Below are 24,698 nucleotides of genomic sequence, written 5' to 3'. Positions count from 1 at the left end.
AACCAACTAATATGAAATATAGATGCAATAAACATCTATAATAAATTAAAAATACAAATTGCTTTAGGAGTTAATTATGGGGCTTCCCTGGTGACGTAGGGGTTAAGTCTCAATACTCTCACCACTATAGCCTGAGTTTGATTCTGGGCCAGGGAGCTAATCACATCTGGCACAGCAGGCCTCTCCTGTCTTGCCTGCTGCTCCCCCTCAGCAGTGTATTTCAGTAAATCCACCTGTTCTGCTCCCCACTCTAGCCAACACACCAGTTCTTTTTTTTTTTTAAAGATTTATTTATGCATACAAGAACTGGGGTACAGGTCAGATGTGCAGGAGGGTGAGAGGATTCACCAGAGACAGAGCAGGGAACAGAACAGACAGAATGACTGAAATACACTGCTGTGGGAAGCAGCGGGCGAGACAGAGAGAGTTCTGCTTCGCCACATGGGCTGCTCTGCGGCTGGCAGGGGATGGGACCAGCACTGCAGAGGCTGTGGACAGCTTCACGCAGTGTTGCTCTCAACCACCTGTTTCACCAAGGGAGACCGACCCCAGTTCTTATACAAAATAAATTTTTAAAAAGAAGAGTTAATTATAAAGTGTAGAAATTCATATTGTAGATTGATGACAGTTAAGTGATAAGTTAAAAAGGCAAGGAGATTGGAATTATTTCTTGACCTTCAGAATAGTTTGGTTTTGTTGGAGAGTGATTAGAAATAAAATTGGAAGATGTAGGGATAGAGATGGGTTATGGATGACTTTGAGTGATGGATTTAGACTAGGTTATGTTGAAATTATCAGAAAATAGAATGATATACAAAAATGTTACTGTCATATTTACATTCTGTAAAGTCTTGATACTAGGGAAACATGTTTATTTGATTTGCTATTTTTTTAATTGAGCATTGTATGTATGTATATGGAACATTGATTAGGCTTGATTTAAAAATCAGTTTAAATTTTTCTTTGCTGCTTGTCATCTCAGAAATTCTAGTATTCTAATCACTTGTGTTTTTGTAGTTGATATATAATAAATTCCAGTTAGATCAATACCTGCTTTTTGTATTATACATAATATCTTTTTTGATTGGGACTGTTTTTGCAAAAATGAAATTAACTGCTTAGCTGACTTGATCTATCATGCCAAGGTAAAAGGCATCAAGTCAGCCAGTAAACTGTGTGATCAAAGAACTGAATCTGTTTATTTTATGTATTTGAGAAAAAGCACATAAATTATGGTAGCCAGTCATTAAAAGGCCAGAAATTAGAACTGGAAATGTGGTTTGGAACTGCATTACAAAAAGCCTTGAGTGCCATACTAGTAAGTGGTGTGGTATGAGTCTCCATATTTTATCAACATGGTTATTTCATTTGTCTTAAAGATTTCCTCACATTTTTGTGACTATTTGAACACAGTTTAAAAACTAATGAAGCACTTTGAAAGTCTTAATAAAAGCCACACATCATAGTTATACTTTTTTTTTTTTAAGATTTATTTATTTGTTTATTTATACAAGAACCAGGGTACAGGCCAGATGCGCGGGAGGGTGAAAGGATTCACCAAAGACAGAGTGGGGAGCAGAACAGGCAGACTGACGAAATACACTGCCGAGGGGAGCAGTGGGCGAGACAGGAGAGGTCTGCTGTGCCATGTGGGACCCTCGCCGGCCGGCTGGGATCAAACCCGCGCTGCAGGGCCTTCAAGAGCTTTCCAGTGCGGCACTCAACCGCTTGCGCCACCAGGGGAGGCCCAATCATCATAGTAATACTTAATGCCCAACTATATCCTGTGGGAATTTTTGTACCCCCACGGTAGGCTTAATGATGTGGGGTTTTGCTTGTTTGTTTGTTTGTTTGTTTGTTTTTTAAGCTTCCTAAGAATTTCAAATATCCAGGCAGAGTTAAGAATCTATGATAAGAGAATGAAAAAGTTGTTGTATTTCTGTGATTCTTATTTCTTTGATATAACTCCTTTTAGAAAAATTCTAATATGCTCATTTGGGGGGATATAATAATTATGTTTAGTCATATTAGTAAGGCAGCAAAACTTTGACCATGTCATCTTTTTGTATGTAAGTAGGTTTGGGAAAACTTTTAAGTAAGAAATCTCAAGGTTTAATTGATGAAAGATGATATAGAAAGCAAAAAATAGTGAAGAAATTTAGGTGTTTGTGGAAAATCTTTAAATTCTTATCATTGCTATTTAATCCTAAAGACTGGTGGCCCTACACTGGTGGCTTCACTTCTGTTTTTCAAGAGTCAGGGGGATACCCTTAGTTATGCTCTGTATTGTTTGATACTGTAGAGCATCAGTGAAGAGTAATGTCTTTCCCCTTCCATTACAATCTCAACCAGTTAGAAGGACTTCTGATGATAAATTGAATTAGCAAATAGATGCTGGCAAAAGACTGATTCAAGTATAGTACAGAAGACTGGAAGGGAAATGAACGTTTTTAGTTAAGAAGAAATAAATGCATGTTAGGAAATTGCAAAGCTCAAGTTGAGTTAAGGAATTAGGTTTATGTTTTGTATGATTGTTGAATATGATGTTGAAGAGTGTGCTATTTTTTTTAAGATTGATTTATTTATGCATACAAGAACTGGGGTTCAGGCCATAGGTGTGAGGGATGAGAGGATTCACCAAAGACAGAATGGGGAACAGAACAGGCAGACTGGCTGAAATACACTGCTGAGGGGAGCAGCGGGCAGGGGAGGTTGTCTGTGTCATGTGGGTAGCTCCCTGACCGGGGATCAAACTTGTGCTGCAGAGGCTGCGGATAGCTTCATAGGTTGTGTCTTAACCCCTTGCGCCACCAGGGAGGCCCAAGAGTGCTCTATTAGCAAGGATTTGTCTGCCATTTGGCAGATCCATAGGTTTTTTTAGTGATTTGGGAGATACTAGTAAGGTAGTCGGGCCTGGGAAATAATTTGTTTAGTAAGACCTGGTAGAGAGGAAAAAATATTCAGGAAAATGGAATTAGTTTCCTCTCAGCAGTCTTTCTGGGGGTATAAGGTTAAAATAATTGTTACTGTTCTAGTTAGTAACACAGTTATCTTCCAATTGTGATGGATTCTTTATTAAATAAAGAAGGTGGAAAATTTGCTCTGAATTATTCTGAAAATTGGGCTTTACTATCTAAATTGGGATTAAATCAGTATTTACTTGTAATTTTAGTCCTTTAGTCCTTCCATTAAGAACATAAAATTTATGTGACTGTTGCAAGACATAAATTTGGCATTTCTTTAAATCATTTATTACTGAGCTTTCTGACATCTTGAGTTTTTTACCTATTACATTATGGTAGGGTGGTAGCTACTAAGGAGCAGAGAAAAGAACAATACAAAGATTTGTCACTTTGTGGTAAATATAACTTTGCAGTAAATGTTATAACCACAGTCATTAACTAATGTTATTTCAGTTTTCCTGTCCCTGAAGTGAAATAATTCCTACTCACAGGGTTGATAGGAAGACTAAAGGAAACATGAAAGATAGTATTAAAAATGACCCCAAAATAGCGCTCTTTGGACAGTCAAGAATTCCCAAACCATGATAATTTTATTATCAAAATCTCCACATACTTATGTTAAAATTACTAAAAATTATGGCTCTCAATTAGTATTTTATAAACCTTTTTAACACTGTTATACATACATTACTACTGCACATTTGGTTGACACTAATTTCAATATCAGAATGAAAGGGCTTATGGATATCCTATCACTTGCCACCCCCAACCTAATAGATCTAGCACAACTAGCATTTTCAAATTATGTGTGGCCATCATCTTCCAAAGTAATGCACAGTAAAATAAAGAATGGTTGATACTGGTTTTCTAAACATCCTTTTAAATAGTTAACCACAACCTTTTTCTGTTACGGAACATTTCAATTCACATACATTTAATAGAGAAGGGTAGGGCCTCCCTGCTTGTGCAGGGGTTGAAGACAACGCTGTCAAGCTATCTCCAGCCACTGCAGCATAAGTTCTATCCCAGGCCGGCCAGGGAGTAACCTACATGGCGCAGCAGACCTCTCCTGTCTCACCTGCTGCTCCCCTCAGCAGTGTGTTTCAATGGATCTGCCTGTTCTGCTCCCCATTCTCTCTGGGGAATCCTCTCACCCCCCTCACCTCTCTAGTGTGCAACCCAGTTCTTGTATGTATAAAAGAAATAAAATCTTTTTTTAAAAAAGAAGGGTATAGGGCCTCCCTAGTGGCGCAGCGGTTGAGCGCTGGGTTGCAAAGCTGCCGGCGGCCTCTGCGGCACCCGGCTGCTCCCCGGCCACCGGAGGAGGGTCCCACATGGCGCGCAGACCTCTCCTGCCGCCCGCTGCTCCCCTCAGCAGTGTACTTTGGTCTTTCTGCCTGCTCTGCTCCCGGCTCTGGCTCTGGTGAATTCTCTCACCCTCCCGTGCTTCTGACTGTACCCAGTGCTTGCATAAATAAATAAATAAATAAATAAATAAATAAATAAATAAATAAATAAATAAAGCATGCCTCTATAAAAATAAATAAAAAATAATAAAATAAAATAAAAAAGAAGGGTATACCAGTCAAAGATAAAGACACCTTTTATAAACATAGCCATAAAATGATTTAGACTCAAAATAATAAAATTCTTTGACTTAATTTCATCCACTATTCTGGTCAGTTTTCCAAACTTGTTTTTGTAGGTTGTATTTTGTGGTATTTAGCATATTCCTGGAAATTGCACGAATGATTGGGAGGCTTGATCAGATTTTGTTTTTAATTAATGGCATTGGTGGAGGAGTGGGAAAGGAAACCAGAATATTTCATAAAGTTATTAGACATTTTAATCATTAGCCTAACTTGAGTAAGAATGTAAGTGTTGATTGTTTTGTAAGGAGAAACATTTTAAATGACAGAAAACAGGTGATTAATGTTGATGTTTTGTTAGGAGAAACAGTGATATGTACTTTTGTTCTGGTGTTAGTGATCAAGTTTCAAAGATTATAAGTCTAAATACGTTAAGTAGATATGCCAGTGTACCATGAATAGAAAAAGGAATGAAATACATCACTGCACAGATCAAATGCAACACACACATAGAACAAAATATGATACAGAAAAGAAGATGCTTTGAAATTAATAGGGACTGTTTTGTGTTCTGCATTGTATAGGGTTGTTGTAGAGAAAGATGGATTCTGTTGTTTAAAGAGGTATAAACTGCCTGTTAAGGTTTAATGAGACACAGATAGTTTCACAAAGGCCTGTATTTGTGTGTGTGTGTGTGTGTGTGTGTTTGAAAGATTTATTTATTTATATAAGAACCTGGGTAGAGGCCAGATTCTCGTTGAGAGGATTCACCAGAGACAGAGTGGGGAACAAACAAAGGCCTGTATTTGAACTTGCCTCTGATATGCCTTAGATTTTTAAGCAAGTAGGATAAGGGCAGTTCTTACAAAGGTTATACTGAGTTACGACTATCCCTTGGGGGCACAACTAGGTGTAATTGGAAAGAATGTTGGTTGTTAAGGTCTTTGTATGTATGGCAAATTAAATAATTGTGTCCTACAGGCAGACACAATTAGAAACCACCTCATGGCTAGAAAAAAGAAAGTGGAGAAGGGCCTCCCAGGGGTGCAGCGGTTGAGCGCTGGGCTGCGAAGCTGCCTGCAGTCTCTGCAGCGCCGGCCACCAGCGAGGGTCCCACATGGTGCCCAGATCTGTCCTGCCGCGCCCGCTGCTCCCCTCAGCAGTGTTCTTCGTCAGTCTGCCTGTTCTGCTCCCTGCTCTGGCTCTGGTGAATTCTCTCACCCTCCCGTGCTTCTGACTGTACCCAGTGCTTGTATAAATAAATAAATAAATAAATCTTTAAAAAAAAAAGTGGAGAAGATAAATTATGTAGTGACCATTGTAAATGTTGGGATGGATTGAAGATGGAAAAATCTCTGAGGATAGACTGGTCTTGGTATGATTGGGAGTAAGTTATGAAAGTAGGTGCTTGTAGGGAGAAAACAGTCAAATATATAACTGAGATTTTACCTCTCATCATTAGGATTATACTATTAAAGGTTGTGTGACCAGAGGTTGGAGGATTTGAGATTTTAGAATTTGTGGAGGTGGGCGATGCAATTGTGTTGTCAATACTTGCTGTATAAATTTTCTCAGGAAGGTAGTCTGGTAAATAGTGGGGAAAAGTAGTTGAGGTGAAGTGCAGTGCTAGGGGAGTCTCCACTGAAATGCAAGACAGATAAAAGAGGCCAACCATTCATATTCTGTAAACTAATGTTTTCTCTCCTGTTATGTTCTGGGCCCACAATTTTAAGCTTTGCATTCACTTGTTAAAAGTAAAAAAATACAGAGAATATGGACTGAAGATATTACTCATACCTCATCCCCACCCATTCTTACCGAATTAGAGGAGCTGATGTGTTGCCTCCCTCGTAACACTTTAACATTTTTGAACAACACTGGACCTGAGAGAGCATAGTATCATGTATGAAGGGAGAGTACATGAAATATTTATATATTAAATATTAGGTACAAAGAAAGGCATATGGATTCAGAGAACAAAAGGGTTCTTGGCTGCTTGGAGAAGATGCTACTTTTCCTGTCATTTCAGGTGGGGAGAAGGTACTTTAGACATAATAAGTTAAAGTAATTCATTTGCTCAGAGTCACTTTGTTGGTTGTATCTTTCTTGTGGGAAATTGTTTATATAGGTGCCAGAAGGATTTTAGATGAAGGCATAATGGATCAGTATGAATTTACTTCAGTGTGAACCTGTTAATACCAGATTTAAATTTTTTACTAATACAACATTTCTTTTGGGCATATCTTGTTGGTTAGGCAGAAGGTATTTCTTTGAAGGGAAGCATTTCAGCCTGGATCAAGAGAATATTTTTTTATGCCTCAGACTTAGTGGTAATCAAGTGATAGCATTAATAATCTAGAGGTATCCTTGCTGTTTTAGGAATATATTTCAGGACATTCTTCATCCAGTTTGTCTTTTCTGTCTGCAGATTTGCCTTTTCTGGATATTTCATATCAACAGAATCAGAAAATGTGTCTTTGACTCTTTGTTTGATTTCTTCCACTTAGAATAATTCTTACACTTGGAATAATGGTTCATCATTTGTAACATGTACTGGTACCACATTCCTTTTTATTGCTAAAGAATTATATTCACTTTGGATAATACATTTTATTTGTCCATCAAGTTAGTGGTCATGAGTTAATTCACATTTTGACTACCTCTTTGAATAATTTATGCATGGACATGTGTTTTCATTTCTCTTAGGTATATACCTCCTAGTAGAATCGCTAGGTCTTAGGATAACCTTTTGAAGAACTACCAATTTGTCTTCCAAAGTAGCTGAATCATTTTACATTCCCATTGTCCATATATGGGTTCTAGTTTCTATATCTCTCTGCCAACATTTATTTTATTACCAGTTTTATATAAGCCATTGTAGTCTCCAGGGGGGAGTAGTATTGTTAGCCTGTGATCTTATTGAATATTCATGTGTTTGTTGATGGTTTATTAATCTTTGGAGAAATGTATTCTCATTCTTTATCATTTTTATATTGGGTTGTTTTCTTGGTATTGTAGGCTTGCATGTTCTGGATGTAAGTCTCTGAGTAGAATATCTGACATTGGCATTGTAAAGTTAATTGTTTTCAGATTTTTTTTTTTTTAAGATTTTATTTATTTATACAAGCACTGGGGTATAGGTCAGAGGTGCGGGAGGGTGAGAGAATTCACCAGAGAGAGCGGGGAGCAGAACAGGCAGACGGACCGAAGTACACTGCTTAGGGGAGCAGTGGGCGAGACAGGAGAGGTCTGCCCCGCCATGTGGGAGTCTCCCTAGTCAGCCGGGAATCAAACCGGTGCTGCAGAGGCTGCGGACAGCTTCACAGCTCTATGCTCAACCTGCTGTGCCACTGGGGAGGCCCTGTTTTCAGCTTTTTTATGAGTTTCAACATTGTGCTTTGTGATTATAATTGTGTAATTATCAATTAATGCTATGGACATTAGACAAGGTTTATGGAGTATTTTGTTAAACTGAAAAAAAATCATAGAATCTTATGTTCTCTTTGAAAGCCATATAGGCAGTAGGTAAAGGTCTGTGGAAGCAACAGACTAGAACCGTGCTTCCCATTAGGAATTCCGTGATACAATATTTTTCTATATCTGCCCCATGTTAGTGTGCTAACGTTAGCCATACGGCTGCTTGGCACTTGAAATGTGGGTAAGTGACTAAGTTGGACAGTGCCACCCTAGAATATTGCGAAGTTAGTTTTATTAGATCAAATGAGTAGTTTTGTTTTTTTAATCTATGTCAGGTGTTTTTTTTTTTTTTTTAACATTTGTTTGTTTGTTTGTTTGTTTATTTATTTATACAAGCACTGGGTACAGTTAGAAGTGCGGGAGAGTGAGAGAATTCACCAGAGCCAGAGCGGGGAGCAGAGCAGGCAGAAGGACCGAAGTACACTGCTGAGGGGAGCAGCGGGCGAGACAGGAGAGGTCTGCCACGCCATGTGGAAATCTCCCTGGCTGGCTGGGAATTGAACCCGCGCTGCAGAGGCTGTGGACAGCTTCACAGCGCTTCACTCAACACACTGCTCCACTAGGGAGGCCCTAGATCAAATGAGTTTTGAGTATTAAGTGTGAGAATTGCAATGAGTAGAGACTACTCTTCCTAGAAGAAATCAGAGATCCCATGTTATAGTTTTGCATCAAAGCTGACAATGTTGAAAGAATATTCAGAAAATTAATGTTACTTTTGAAATAGGGAATATATACTTTTGATAAATAAGATTACACTTTAATAATAACCTCTTGGACTTTGTTTCTTAGGTTACAGTTTATTAATTAGAATTTGATTGTATAGGTAGGAAAACATTTTTTCCCAGTATCTTTACTGCCTTGAAGGAAACAAATGTATTGCTACTATGAGATTAGTGAAATTCAGCAAGGGGAACAGATGAATAAGCTACAGGAAATAAAGTAGCAGGAGTAAGTTGTCTGAAAATTTATGTCAGTGATTATAACAAGCCTGGCATAATCATCTCAGATTATATCCATTATAAGCATAAGATCAGATTTTGATTTTATAATAGTTTGAAAAAGCTAATTTTGTGGTAAATAATTATATTCAACTTGTGCTGTCCAGTTGTCTTTATAAAATTAGAAAAAAGGTAAACTCATTCTCCTAGATTTCCAAATATTAGTATGGTTTAATGTTACCTTTTGAGATAAATTTATTTGTGATAAATTCTTTCCTTGAGGCAAATTTAGGAAACACGTTTATTTTTTCAAAAGGTATTAAGATCTCACTGTGAGGCATTGTTTTGCGAACCTCGAGTTCTGTAATGAAAAACAGATGGGTAGATTGAACACATGATACACAGTATGTGTCTTAAGCTTTTACTCTGAATGAGATGGGAAGCCATTGGAGAGTTCTGAGCAGAGGAGTGACAGAATCTAATTTGTATTATAACAAGATCACTCAGAATAGGTAATAAGTGGTCAATAGAATAATAATACACAAGCATTCATTTTGGGAAGAACCAAGGAGGTGGTGAGAAGTATTTGAATTTTGAAGTTAATGTAGAAAAATTCATTTACAGATGTGAGAAGTGAGAGTAGTCAAAAATGTCACCAAAGTTTTTTGGCCTGTATAGCTAGGTGCTTGGCATTTATAGAAATAGTGATTGGGGCAAGGGAGAACATAAACACAGAACTAGGAGTGAATATCACATACTTGTGGACATGTTATCAGCTTCCTTGTTAGACATCCACTTCAAGGGATGTTAAGTATGCAATTAGTTGCATGGGGCCAAAGCTGTCATCTGCCTATCAACTGTAAAAAGTTGGATATTAGATAAATGGAGATAGAAGGGAGATTGAAGTGTTCTGGAGCCTGTGTGATTATGTACTGAAAGAATAAAAGGAAGAACTGTTAAGTAACTGGAAATGGAAATAATGTGAAGATTTAGACCTACCCACTTCATTTTGCAATATTGCGATTACTGGTGACCTAGACAAGGTAGGTTTTGATAATGGTGGGTGTGGTGAAGAAACGAAAGGATATTCAGGAGACTAGAAAGCTAGAAATTGGAGATAGCATAGAATAACAAAACCTACGATTTTGACATGGATTACCATTTGTCTACCAGTGTAATGAAGATAACAAGTAGCGTCATAATTCCCAGAAATTCACTATGAAGTTCTTTTGTAGTCAGCTCCTTCAACTCTATGCCCTAGCAGCTGCAATCTGTTTTCTCAGACAACTCCTTAAGAGATATTTTATTCATAGTGGAAGGAAAGATGTGTAATTCTTATTTGATAAAATGACAATATAGGAATGAATAGTTTTATTTATATGTTCTTAAAAGTAGGGTGTATAAACAGTGTTCTTTATAAATACTGTTATAGTTAGCTGTTCTAAAAATAAAAATATGGACCACACTGACATTTTAAGACATTGTCTTTGGGAAAGATTCAAAGTGACATATGGAAGTATATGTGATGAGAACTATTGGTGAGTAATATTTTAATTCTTTGAAAATTGAGGAATCTAGAAAAGATCATCATCTGGCTAGAAAGCTTTATAAACAGAAGCAAAAATAGGAATTCATTGCTTTTCTTAGGGTAGTCTTGGATTCAGCCCTGTTTTTGAACAGATTGATTTAGGACTCAGAACAACCAGCACATCATTGCCCAAATTATTTTTCAGAAAGTTTTTATGTGAATTTTCAAATTGTCTTCAATGCAGTGTCTTATTTTGTGTTAACATAGCTTTCCCATGAATCCAACCGAACAAATTGCTGTATTTTCTTACTGCTTTTCTTATTTTAAAATTTGTAAAAATTGAGTGTATCTCAAAATGAACTGTGTAAAATGTGTACCTTTAATATTTTTCCCCTTCAAAACGGTTGTAAATAATTAAATGGAGCAATTTTCAGTCAAGTACATCTTTGAATTTGCAAAAATACCCTAAGTACCAATATCAACAATTCTTTCTCGTAGAAGATTGTTGACTTGATACCATTGATTTCTGCATTTTATTTCTTTTTATTTTTTTTTTTTAAGATTTATTTATTTATACAAGAACTGGGGTACAGGTCAGAGGCACGGGAGGGTGAGAGAATTCACCAGAGAGAGCGGGGAGCAGAACAGGCAGACGGACCGTAGACACTGCTGAGGGGAGCAGCGGGCGAGACAGGAGAGGAGAGGTCTGCCATGCCATGTGGGAATTTCACTGGCCAGCCGGGAATTGAACCCGCGCTGCAGAGGCTGAGGACAGCTTCAGAGCACAGTGCTCAACCCACTGCGCCACCGGGGAGGCCCGATTTCTGCATTTTATAAGTAGGAATGCATGTGGTGTTTCCCAACCAAATGTAGTATTCTTTTGGGGAAGATTCTTAAAGCCACAGAGGTGGTAATAACCTCTGTTATTTTTCCCCTTTACAAGGTTTTATTTTTCTTTGAAATATAACAGTTTGAGTTCCCATATACGTCAAAGGATCCTTAACAGCATAGTTGTTAATCATCATTTAGTCCCTTTATCAGTTAGACTAGTAGTGTTTGCTGTTACCAAATTGACTGTTCTACTGGTAATCCATGTCCTCAGTGGATCATTGGATAAAAGCACCATGGAGAAAATTAAGAAACATAAAATATAACCAGTTTACTTTGATAATTGGCATGCAATCCATAAATTACATTAACAAAACCTGTACAGTTGTGTCCAGTTCAGTTTCTCCCAGAATCAACAGGCAGCGTGTTAGTAGTGGAATGCTTACAAATAATATCTAGAAATTGTCTTAATTTAGAAATAAGACACATTACAGAAATGTAGCCAGATGGTTTATTGTTAAACACAAATTCCAGATACAATTATGAAAAGTCTTTTTGGGGGAGAGGTCATTTTTTTTCATGATGTGATTTCATAGTTACATTTTGCTGAAAAAAATTTTAAAGATGTGTTTATGCATATAAGAACTGGGGTGCAGGCAACTTTTATAAAAAGTGGGAAGGAAGTATCCAGATTATACATATTGTAAAGTTCAAAGAGAGCAATTATTTTTCAGCAGAGAGCTTGATTTTTCAGTAGTTTTCATTCTGGTATTTGTGAGTTATCAGTAGCTGATAGTTTTTTTTCATGGAGGATAATGCTTAAAACTTCAGTCCACAAAATGCCAAAGATTAAGTTTGTAAAGGCCTTCTCTACAAAATTGTACAGAATGTTATGTAATGGGGTATATTCTGAAGTTTTGCTTGGAATGATACTTAGGGAAAGCTATTGTTGAAGTTCTAGGTTGTCATGGTTTGGGGCATATCAATAAGGAAGGAATGAGAACAATTATAGTAGCAGAAGATCTTCACTCAGAACCTTAGTTTAGTTTAAATTCTTTTTATTTTATTTTTTAAAAGATTTATTTATTATACAAGCACTGGGTACAGTCAGAAGCGCGGTGGGGGTGTGGTGAGAGAATTCACCAGAGCCAGAGAGGGGAGCAGAGCAGGCAGACTGACGAAGTACACTGCTAAGGGGAGCAGCGGGCGGGGCAGGAGAGGTCTCTGCGCTGTGTGTGTGGGACCCTCACCCGGTGGTTGGGAATCGAACTGGTGCTCAACTGCTGCGCCACCAGGGAGGCCCTAAACTCTTTTTAAAGAAGTCATTAGTGTGCTGATTTCCATCAGCGTTCTGGTTGAGTTTGAGGCTGGTTATCTGTCATCAATTGGAAGTTCATTCAGCTAGTCATTATTGGAGCTAGTATGGAAATCTGCTCATGGCTCTTAAACACTATAAATTTTGCAAACTGTCACATAGTTTTGCACAAGTTCCTCGCCCACAGATTGCATTTTATGTGTTATTTCTTCATTGGTCTCTTGTTTTTGTTCTTAAAATCATTCCTTTTGAATCTCATCATGGCCTTGTACATATTTTTCTCTGTACTTCTCTAAATGTAAAGCAGTTGTCTCAGAAATGAGCGCATAGTACTTTAGATTTGGTCCCAATTAGCTTACATAGAATGAATTGTTTCTGCATCAGTAATTTTAACTTTTAATAAATGGGTACATTCATATATTTTTGGCAGACAATTTCAGGGATTCTCAGACATTTTTAAAATCCACACATAGTAGTCTCTTAAGTCAGTACCTTTTCTAGGATAATCAATGGCCAACAGGATGAAAATTCATCTTGAAAATTTTCTGTTATATATGCTATCTCCTAACACTTGAATTAAATTATATTAGAATTGTATAATCCCAATTCTTTAAGACAGGAAACAACTATGGTACCATAGATAAATATATTCCAGAGAACATAGAATTAATACTAGCATATTACCTCAGGTTTCTGTTGGGTTGTGGGGAAAGCCAGGATGTATTTTTTCTTTGAAAAACATAGGAAAAATGCATCATGACTTTTCCAACAATGAATGTTTTGGTAGTGATTAAAATGTGTGTGTGTTGGCTGCTCTTGGCCCCTCCCAGGTAGGTACCTTATACCTGGGAGTCTTTGTTCTTTGTCTTTTCTTAAAATAAACTTTTCTTTCTAAGACAGGATTTGCTTCTTCCGGGCCTCCCTGGTGGCTCAGGGGGTTGAGCACCACACTGTGGAGCAGTCAGCAGCCTCTGTAACACGAGTTCGATCCCCGGCGGCCAGGGAGCAACCCACATGGCGCAGCAAACTTCTGGCTCTCCTGCTGCTCCCCTCAGCAGTGTACTGGGTCAGTCTGCCTGTCTGTTCCCTGCTCTGTCTCTGGTGAATCCTCTCACCCACTCTGGCCTGTACTCCAGCTCTTGTATGCATAGGTAGATGGATCTTTTTTTTAAAAAAAAAGTGTTTATTACTTTTTTTTAAAGATTTATTTATGTGCATACAAGAGCTGGGGTACAGGCCAGAGGTGGGGGGTGGTGGTGAGAGGATTCAGCAGAGACCGTGGGGAACAGAATAGGCAGACAGGCAGATTGATGGAAGTACACTGCAGGTGAGTCAGGAAAGGTCTGTTGAGCCATATGGGTTGCTCCCTGGCCGGGGATCAAACTTGTGCTGTAGTAGCTGTGGATAGCTTCATAGGTAGTGTCTTAAACCCTTGCGCCACTAGGGAAGCCCAAAGTTTGTTTTTGAAAGCCTGTATTTTTAGTAAATATTTAGTGATGCTTATGGTTTTAGCATTGAGGTAAGGATAGAAATTTTCTTAGCAGTTCAAATAATTATCTAGCTTCTGTACATTCAGAAATGTTTTTGTTTCTTTAAAATGGTGTTTTAATTACATTTTGTTACTGCTATAGGTTTTATTATCAACATTTGGTGTCCAATTTCTGGTTTAGGTATAGTCATAATTCTCTTGGGGATTATGCATATTTCTCGGTGCTGAAACTTTCATCAAGACCTACTAACAATAGGGCTTTATCAATAGGAGATAGTAGCCATTGTAGATTTGTAACTTGCTGTATAGCTTTTCTCAAGGGGAAGCTTAATTTTGTTGTATGGTTCTGGCAGCTGTCATGCTGAGCTTCTTTATTATCTGTCCCTTTTACCTTAAGGGCTATCACAGTTGACATTCACAGTCATGCACTTTGATACTTTACAGCGACATGGTCTCTCCTTAAACTTGCTAGGAGAAATCTTTGTGTTTTGAGAGTTTATTTGTGTTTGAGTGGCAGTTAAGTTCTTTGGCACAAAGAGCCCTTCACACATTACCGGTTGATCTTTCAATCAAGTAGAATTTTTGACTCTCCCTTTTGTTTTCTGGGTCCGTTCCAGAGATTGAAAATAAACTGCATTTCTTGCCTCATTTTCATTACGGCCATTAACTGGATCAACTGAATTGTATGGTTCAAAAGGAAATTTCAATGTTTTTACCTATATATGGAGTCTAGAGCAGCTGGCTCATTGCTTTGAGACAGGTGCTCGTGATAGTACATGAGGTTGGGGAGTAGGTGAGATCACGCAACCCAGCTGGGCTTAGCATGAGATCTCAGTTCTGTGCCCAAAGATTTGGATAACTCACTGTTGTTTGCCTCTGGAAATTGTTTTTAAAATACCATCACCTTACCCACAGGATAGTACTTTAAGAATGATGATATTCATGTGGGGAAAAGCAGCACACACCAAAAGACTAGGAGATGCTATTTTGAAGGCTAGCTATCATAACCTTCCTACCCCATGTTTACATTTTGTAAGCTCCCTATAAGGGATCAAAAATCTACCACCACAACTTATTATGTCTTTTTTAAAAGTTTCATTTAATGGGAGGGGCTCTGAAGGCTAGATGAAAGTAGCTTTTGAAAAAAATACATTTACATATACATTTCTGTAGGGGTGTGTACCAGGAAGACCTAATCTCTTTTCAATGGAGAAGGCAGCACTTAGTCTGTATATTTCTGTCTGCTGTGCCTTCCTTAGCATACTCCATATTGAAGTTCCCTTCTTTTTCCCAACATCTCTTGTCTTAATTAAGCTATTAAGATGGTGTCTGAAGCCATATGGGTGAGTTACTCAGTCATGCCTAATCTCTGCTATGTATATAGGGTATATATGTAAGTATTAAATCTTTGTTACTTTTTGTCTTTTCAAAAAAAAAATGCTGATATTTTACAGTTTCTGAATCATACTTTGGAATAAGACCAAAAAAATAAAGCCTTATGTAAAGAGGGAAAGATGGTAATGATGATAAAATTACTGAATAGCTGTGCTTATTTCCATAAATGGAGTAAAACTGACAGCTCAGTTAATACTTAACCATTGAGAAGAAGCCTCTGGAAACAAGGCCTTCCTGATTTCTAAATCAATAAACTTTATTTTCTGGGGATCATACTTAAAAGTGTTCCCTATTGGAATTTTTTAAATAATGACATTTTATTACAATAATGATAAAAATAATTTTTTAAACTTTTAAAACTATATTTAATAATAAAGATAAAATACTACTTTGTTCACAATGAAAAGGAAATATTTTAGATTGTTGAAATGACCAGAAAAGAATTAGGTATGATAGCCAGACCATAAAACCAATGTTTTCACTACCACCAGCAGTGAACAGTTACAAATTCAGAGAAGACTAGCCACTAAGGAGATGTTCATGAGGGAGTCTAATTATGTAATATATGATTTATAAAACTTCAAAGCTGTTTAAATACATCATATTTGTTCCTTAAAACCTTTGAAATTGGGAAAGCAGTTAGAGGTTGTTTGTTTAAGGTTGAGGTTGTTTGTTTAAGGAATACCTGGGCCTTGGAGTTTAGTAGCTAAAAACCCCAGAACTAGAATTAAAAAGTTCCCCGCCCACTCTCCCCCTGCTGTTACCTCTTATGTCCCCATAGACTCTTGTAAAAATAGAAATATGTAATGTTGGGCCTCCCCGGTGGCGCAGCGGTTGAGCGCTGGGTTGCGAAGCTGCCCGCGGCCTCTGCAGTGCCGGTTCGATCCCCGGCTGCTCCCCGGCCACCGGAGGAGGGTCCCACATGGCGCGCAGACCTCTCCTGCCGCCCGCTGCTCCCCTTAGCGCAGTGTACTTCGGTCCTTCTGTCTGCTCTGCTCCCCGCTCTGGCTCTGGTGAATTCTCTCACCCTCCCGCACTTCTGACTGTACCCAGTGCATGTATAAACAAAACAAACAAACAAATAAATAAATAAATAAACATGCCTCTATTAAAAAAAAAAATATGTAATGTTGAAATTTTCTGAACTAATGTCAATGTAAGAAATTTTTGTTGGTATTTTGAATCCATCTTTATTGTGAGAGTCAATACCAAGCCATTATGTTGATACATCTTTAGCAGTCATTGGGTTGCTTTTCCAATGGATGTAGCAGTAGAAAAATCAATGAGTTTTGAAAGCTAAATATATGCTAGGCAGTGGAATTTTTTTAAATAATGATATTTTGTAATAATGATAATGAACAAAAGTATTTTTTAAAGCTGTTAGCTTTAAGTGGGGCTTATGTTTAAATTTTGTTACAACTGATAGCAGTACCTTATACCCAGCTAACATACAAAGCAGCTGTTCATTAAACCAAGAATAGTTAACTATTGACGATTCTTTGTGATTCAACCTAATATCATTAGAAATGATTTGTATGTTTCTTTGGATGAAGAGATCAAGGATTTAGCTAGTAGCAAATACCTCCCTTTACAGATGTAGTTAGTTGCGGTCCTTTACGATGATGTACTTTATTTAACGTACAGAAACTGCTTAGTGTAGTATGTATGTGTAAATAACAGATAGATAAAAGCCATTCATATTGTAAAAACACAATACTCTCTTACTACTGCTTAGTACAGAGGAACCTTTTTATGTCCAGTGCTTAAGGCCAACATATCCAATGTTAATTGGATATTTTCTTGAAGAAAAGTGACTACAGTATTAAAAATGCTAGAGTGAAAGTTTTTACTGTCCTTTTGAATGAAATTAGCAGCAAAAAATAATTGAGAGAGATGCATATTCATTATTTTAAGTCACTGTTTGAATCTTGCCGACTTAATTTTAATTATGAAGGAATTCTCTTTTCCTTCTATCCAATAGGATGTACAGTTACCCCGCTCGTGTTCCTCCACCTCCTCCTATTGCTCGGGCTGTAGTGCCCTCGAAACGCCAGCGTGTATCAGGAAACACATCACGAAGGGGCAAAAGTGGCTTCAATTCTAAGAGTGGACAGCGAGGCTCTTCTTCCAAATCTGGAAAGTGTATGTATTACTCATTTTTGTGATTCTTGTTTCTTCTGTGTTGAAATTGTGGAATTAATGCAGTTAATCATGTTCAGGTTTTGTATAAATGGCTTGCATAATCAAAATAATGCAAGTAGATAATAACTAAGGGGCCAATTCCAGTCTGCCTTCTATCCCTACAACCTTGGTAATTTGAATTCATTATAGACTATTAGTTGAGGCACCTATTAAATGTATGAAACAGGGCCTCCCTGGTGGTGCAAGGGGTTAGTCTCAGCACTATGAAGCTAATCTTCAGCCACTGTAGCACGAGTTCAGTGCCCTGCCAGGGAAGTGACCCACATGACACAGCAGACCTCTCCTGTCTCGGACCTGCTGCTCCCCTCAGCAGTGTATTTTAAGGCATATCTGCCTGTTCTGCTCCCTACTTTGTCTCTGGTGAATCCTCTCCACACCCCCCTCCTCCCCACCTCTGGCCTACACTCCAGCTCTTAAATGCATAAATAAATAAATGTATGAAACGTATATCAGTAAAACATAGAGAAAATGCTTTAAATAGAATTAAAGGGTCTCTGGGTGGTACAGGGGTTAAAGTCTCAGCACTATCAAGCTGTCCCCAGCCACTATAGCATGAGTTTGAACCCCGGCTGGGAGCCAACCCACATATGGCACAGCAGACCTCTCTTGTCTCACCCACTGCTCCCTTCAGCAGTGAATTACAATGGACCCACCTGTTCTGTTCCCCACTCTGTCTCTGGTGAATCCTCTCATTGCACCTCTGGCCTACACCCCAGTTCTTGTATGCATAAATAAATAAAATCTTTTTTAAAAGTAGGATTAAAGTTTTCTGGCAGGCCAACAAAGGTCTGCATGCTACTGCTAAGGAAGTAGATGTGAGATTCAGTTTTCAACTACCAAATGAAAGCGCAAAGGTCCCCATTTTACTGGGGATAGTCTGGTACTGGCTCCATTTCTCCCCAGGGATCTCCTGTTGGCTCCTGGTGTGTAGTTTAGCAAGAAGGTATTTAGTAACTGGTAGCTTCTGTATATTTGATTCTAATCTAGGGTTTTGTTATATTAAAGTGAAAGGAGATGACCTTCAGACCATTAAGAAGGAGTTGACCCAGATAAAACAAAAAGTGGATTCTCTACTTGAAAGCCTGGAAAAAATTGAAAAGGAACAGAGCAAACAAGGAGGTAAATGGTCCGCTGTTGTTGGGTATAAAGTTGGGTTAGTTACCTAAGACAGTTGAAAGTATATATTGGAATAGTGGGCTATAAAGCAAATGAATTTGAAGCTTGGGGACTTTGAATTGGGAAGGGCATTTGTGTGGGAGGATTTAGACTTGTGCTGCCATCTATGATCAGTAGTGGGGATTGTCTACATCCTGTGGACATTACTTGCCCCTAGACAGACTTGTCCTTCTCATCCCCAGTAGAGATGAAGAATGATAAGTCAGAAGAGGAGCAGAGCAGCAGCTCCCTGAAGAAAGATGAGACTAATGTGAAGATGGAGTCTGAGGGGGGTGCAGATGACTCTGCTGAGGAGGGGGACCTACTGGATGATGATGATAATGAAGATCGGGGGGATGACCAGGTGAAAACCACGGGAAAGGAAAGAAAGAGGTGGTGGAGGGGGGATCAGGGACACATGGAGTGCCTCTAACTCCATCCTGTTTGTGTCTGTTTCTCACAGCTGGAGTTGATCAAGGATGATGAAAAAGAGGCTGAGGAAGGAGAGGATGACAGAGACAGCGCCAATGGCGAGGATGACTCTTAAGCACATAGTGGGGTTTAGAAATCTTGTCCCATTATTTCTTTACCTAGGCGCTTGTCTAAAATCAAAATTTTCACCAGATCCTCTCCCCTAGTATCTTCAGCACATGCTCACTGTTCTACCCATCCTTGTCCTTCCCATGTTCATTAATTCATATTGCCCTGCGCCTAGTCCCATTTTCACTTCCTTTGACGCTCCTAGTAGTTATGTTAAGTCTCACCCTGTAATTTTTTGCTTTTAATTTTGATACCTCTTTATGACTTAACAATAAAAAGGATGTATGGTTTTTATCAACTGTCTCCAAAATAATCTCTTGTTATGCAGGGAGTACAGTTCTTTTCATTCATAACATGAGTTCGGTAGTTGCTTCCCTAACTGCAAAGGCAATCTCATTAGTTGAGTAGCACCTGAGAGCAGCTTTGAGTTAGAGGTATGTGTGTTATACCCCACATAAGAGTGTTTATGTGGGGATGGTCAACACAGATGTAACAATGTATTTTTGTGAATGAGAGTTGGCATGTCAAATGCATCCTCTAGAAAAATAGTGTAATAGTCTTAAAATTTGTTTTCTAAAGTTGATACTGTGGGTTATTTTTGTGAACAGCCTGATGTTTGGGACCTTTTTTTCTCAAAATAAACAAGTCCTTATTAAACCAGGAATTTGGAGAAAAAAAATAACCTGGTTTTTTTATTTTTGTATTTTATAATTGTTTATTCAAATTCTTTGTTTCACAGCGGCCTCCACAAAACCCCTCTGATGTATTAGGTATAGATTTCTTAGAATCATAATCATTATGCATACCAACATACACTACTCAAATTATATTTCATGGGGGGGAGTGTTGCATCAAGGACCCAGGTAACTGAGCTAGAGTAGTGTTTATATGTCCTAATGAAAGGATTGGCGAACTCGTTTAAGCCTTTATATTGCTTTGTAGTCTGGTTGATACTCATTTGAGATTTTTTGTTGTATGATAAAATCCTTGTATAGAAGAGGCCCCAAACATGTTGAGATTTTAGGAAAAATTTAAAGCTGAAGAATGAAACCTCTGTTTGCTTACATTTTGTCCTTGTTATTGCTATTTATAGCCTCAGTGACCTGGATTCTGAGGTCTGCATTGGTGTCACTGTAAATAGGAAAGTTCTTTCTTTACTGATCTTCTATACTGTAGTCTCTACCTTCCTGGGTAACTGAAACATCATGAAGAATTATGTATTTATTAAGTTCATTTCATATGAACTAATTTTTATCCCTTTCCCTAATTTGATTTACTGCGATGGTTTTTAAGCATAGTACACTAGTTAGCACCCAAACTTCTAAAAATGGATATAATAATCAGCCTTCAGTTCAGAAAGACCCAGTTTATGTTTTTCTTCCATCACAGCAGGACAAAAACATGTTCAGTTTGAGCTGATTTATCATTTGTACAAACCGTGGCTTCATCAGAAAATTACTGTTGTCTTGTATCATGTAGCAAAGGCATTTATTGGCAGAAGTCATATGCTATATATATATATTTGGATCTTACAAATCATTTTTATATAACAGGTGATAAAGCAGATAGAAAGAAGAGGCTGAACTATAGATATAGACTACCTTTGAAGGCCATATCCACATTATAAAAGTAGCTCTTGGTCTAAAATTCTTGTACCCTCCCTGTTTTCTGATCTTATGTTATGCAAACTTTTTGCATTTAACTGATGGCAAAATAACCTAAATGTTTAGAAGAAAGGGTCAAAATTCTAAGATGCTAATAAGCCTGTAAGACTATATTGCCCATCAGTATTTAAAATATACTGGTCCAGACATAAAAATGTCTACTTTTAATCCATATGACATCGAGGAGAAAGAAAACAATAACCAAAAAAAAGCCCATGTTGAGCCATTTTTAATAACTAGAGAAATGATTATATATATTCTCTTAGAAAGTCTACACACATATAGTGTTTTTGATAAAATAGCAGTCTTCACATTGTTGGTCTCGGGCTGCTATGAATTACATTTCTTCATGTAAGTAAGAAATCATTACTCTAAAGTTTGTGCAATCAGAGGCGTATGCACTTAATATTTTGTCTCCAGTGCTAAAACTATAGCAAATTAATAAGAAATTTGATCAAAACAGTTTATGTATAATAGATATCAGCAGCTTTTTTTTTTTTTTTTAAAGAGACTGGTGTTATTAAAGACTGTCGGATGTGTAAACTTAAATTGCTTAACCCTGGGTCCCAGGAAATAAGACTGGGGTATGTTCAATATAAATTAGAAGGTAGAACTGTAAACTCGATGTTGCAGATAAAAGACCCAATAGTTTTTTTTATATACATTTTTTACATCATTTTTTATTTTTGTACAATGTATGCATTTTCATCTTGGTTATAGCCCCCATGTAATTCCCACCCCCCCTTGTTTTGATCTGACTCCTTCTTCCTCCCTCCCACAGTGTGTCTCTGGTTTATAGTTGCTTGTTGATTTTGATTATTACTTCATTGTAATTAGTCTTTTTCCTGGTTCCTTATTTAGGTTTTCTAAATTACTGCTATGAGTGAGACCATCCGGTATTTTTCTTTTTTTTTTTTCTTCTAGTTTTTTTTTTTTTTTTTTTTTTTTTTATTTGTTTGCTGGTTTGTTTGTTTTGTTTATACATGCACTGGGCACAGTCAGAAGCGCGGGAGGGTGAGAGAATTCACAGAGCCAGAGCAGGGAGCAGAGCAGGCAGAAGGACCGAAGTACACTGCTGAGGGGAGCAGCGGGCGGCAGGAGAGGTCTGCGCGCCATGTGGGACCCTCCTCCGGTGGCCGGGGAGCAGCCGGGGATCGAACCGGCGTCGCAGAGGCTGCGCGCAGTTTCGCAACCCAGCGCTCAACCGCTGCGCCACCGGGGAGGCCCCGGTATTTTTCTTTCTGGCTTATTTCGCTGAGCATGATCCCTTCCTGCTCTCCATGTTACTGCAGATTGCATGAGCTTACCTTTTTTATTGCTGAGTAATATTCCATTGTGTATACGTAATAATCTTCTTGAGCCAGTCTGTTTTTGGGCATTTGGGTTGTTTCCATAGCATCACTGTTGTAAATAGTGCTGCTGTAAACATAAGGGTGCAGGTGCCCTTTTGAATTAATGTTTCTGTGTCCTTTGGGTAAATACCTAGGGGTGGAATTACTGAATCATAAAGCTCCATCTTTAGCAGGCTGAGGAATCTCCACACAGCTTTTCCATAGTGGTTGGACCAGTTTGCATTCCCACCAGCAGTGCAGGAGAGGTCCTTTTTCTCCACATTCTCGCCAACATTTGTTGTTGCTAGTTTTTTTTTTTTTTTTTTTGATACGTGCCATTCTCACTGGTGTAAGATGATATCTCATTGTAGTTTTGATTTGCATTTCCCAGATTACAAGTGAAGGTTTTTGCATATGACTGTTGGCCATTTGCATTTCCTCTTTGGAGAAGTTTCTTTTTAGCTCTTCTGCCATTTTTTTTGCCATTTTTTGACTGGATTATTTACTTTGTTTTTGTTGAGTCTCATCAGCTCTTTGTAGATTTTTGTGATCAGTCCTTTATCATTAATGTGTGCAAAAATTTTTTCCCAATCGGTGGGGAGTCTCTTTGTTTTGGTTACTGTCTCTTTTGCTGTACAGAAGCTCTTTAATTTGATGCAGTCCCATAGTTTTAGAGTTAGCTAATAATTGCTTAGAGAGCATTCTGGGTAATTTGATAATCGCAAAGGCAGGATCCTTCCAGTATTCAATGGAAATAGTAAATTAATACATTTATGAAGTCATCAGAATAGGTTTTTTCACTATGCCATAAAATCTCATAGTCCAGAAACTTACAAAATGTAAGTTTGTAGCCAAATTGGAAAGCAAGAGAGAAGATAAATGATTGAAAAGATCCCTTTAAAACCTTTCTGATGGGCCTCCCCGGTGGCGCAGCGGTAGAGCGCTGGGTTGCGAAGCTGCCCGCAGCCTCTGCAGTGCCAGTTCGATCCCCAGCTGCTCCCCGGCCACTGGAGGAGGGTCCCACATGGTGCGCAGACCTCTTCTGCCGCCCGCTGCTCCCCTCAGCAGTGTACTTCGGTCCTTCTGCCTGCTCTGCTCCCCGCTCTGGCTCTGGTGAATTCTCTCACCCTCCCGCGCTTCTGACTGTACCCAGTGCATGTATAAACAAAACAAACAAACAAATAAATAAATAAAAAACATGCCTCTATAAAATAAATTAAATAAATAAAAATAAAACCTTTCTGATACTATACTCACCAGTATTAAGAGCTGACTTAAAAGTTAGGTGGACATAGATGACAAATCTGAGGTGCTTGAAAAGAGGGCTCCCATTCGATTTTAGTTTAGATTCACAGTACCTGAAACCTGCAAGGATTTATATATGATTAGTACCTGTCAGTCTAAATTTGAAAGTCCCTGTTTGACAGAGGGAATGAGGTATAACAAAAGGAAAATAATGCAAACAAATAGGGGAAATCAGAAAGAAAGAAACTTAATTCAGATTGTTACGGAGCAGCTCCGATATAAAAACGGGTTGCCTGGCTGTGGGTCCTCACCTGCGCGCTTAAAAGGGACTTACTTATACTCCACTACAGGCACACACAAAAGGTTAATAAAAGGTTTATTTACAAGGGAAAGGGAAATGAGGAAATGTACAACTCAGGGAGAAAATAGGGAAATAAAGTCTTTAATGCATCCTATCCGATCGCTGACCTGGAAACCCAAAGACTCCAAGAGCTGACCAAGCACTGCGAGCTGGCGGAGAGCCAAAAAAGGGGCACCCCCCCCTCCCCTCGCCAAAGCCCATGTGTCTGGTTTTATACCAAACCTGGCTGCTTAACCCCACCCTCAGGTTCCAGGAACCTTCCCTTTGCTGGTGATGGGATTTGTCTCCCAATGTCTTATGGCTTTGGTCTGGAGTGGGGGTGGAGTCCACAAAGCCTGTATGGAATTAGCTTTAGGACATCCTTTTCCCCCTAACAAGATGAGGATTGAGAATATAATAGGAGTAGAACACATTAATACAGTCATTGTTTGAGCCATCTATAGTAGCCATATAAAATGTCAAAGAAATCTACTGGATAACTTAGCAACAGTGTGTTTAAAAGTTCAAAAGAAGTAGCTAGGGATCACAAAGCTCAGGGGTATAATATTGAAAGAAATGAAACAGAAGAGATGATAAGCTATCAAGTATAGTAATGCATTAACTAACAATGGGCACACTAAAAAAATACACCCTTAGGTGATTTTGTTATGTGTCATTGGTTGTACTTACACAAACTTG

At 38.3% G+C, this 24,698-nt stretch overlaps 1 protein-coding gene across 10 annotated transcripts in view; it reads left to right on the top strand.

Annotated features, from left to right (window-relative positions):
* HNRNPC (heterogeneous nuclear ribonucleoprotein C) overlaps positions 1 to 20,086 on the top strand; it is a 54,369-nt gene extending 34,283 nt beyond the window's left edge. For 8 of the 10 annotated variants that reach the window (XM_054689046.1, XM_054689037.1, XM_037502993.2 and 5 more), the window contains 4 exons: positions 17,504 to 17,664; positions 18,730 to 18,843; positions 19,083 to 19,243; positions 19,343 to 20,086. In XM_054689046.1, the coding sequence (XP_054545021.1) occupies positions 17,504 to 17,664; positions 18,730 to 18,843; positions 19,083 to 19,243; positions 19,343 to 19,426 (520 nt within the window). In that variant the 3' untranslated portion in view covers positions 19,427 to 20,086. The remainder of the gene's footprint in view (positions 1 to 17,503; positions 17,665 to 18,729; positions 18,844 to 19,082; positions 19,244 to 19,342) is intronic. The other 2 variants (XM_037502994.2, XM_037502992.2) reach the window with 1 other exon arrangement.
* Positions 20,087 to 24,698: the final 4,612 nt, after the last annotated feature.

This window comes from Talpa occidentalis, unplaced genomic scaffold, assembly GCF_014898055.3.
Source record: "Talpa occidentalis isolate TD23 unplaced genomic scaffold, MPIMG_talOcc4v2.1 talOcc4.11, whole genome shotgun sequence".
NCBI classification, from domain to species: domain Eukaryota; kingdom Metazoa; phylum Chordata; class Mammalia; order Eulipotyphla; family Talpidae; genus Talpa; species Talpa occidentalis.
Note: the sequence above shows the minus strand (reverse complement) of the source record. Positions and strands in the feature narration are given on the sequence as shown.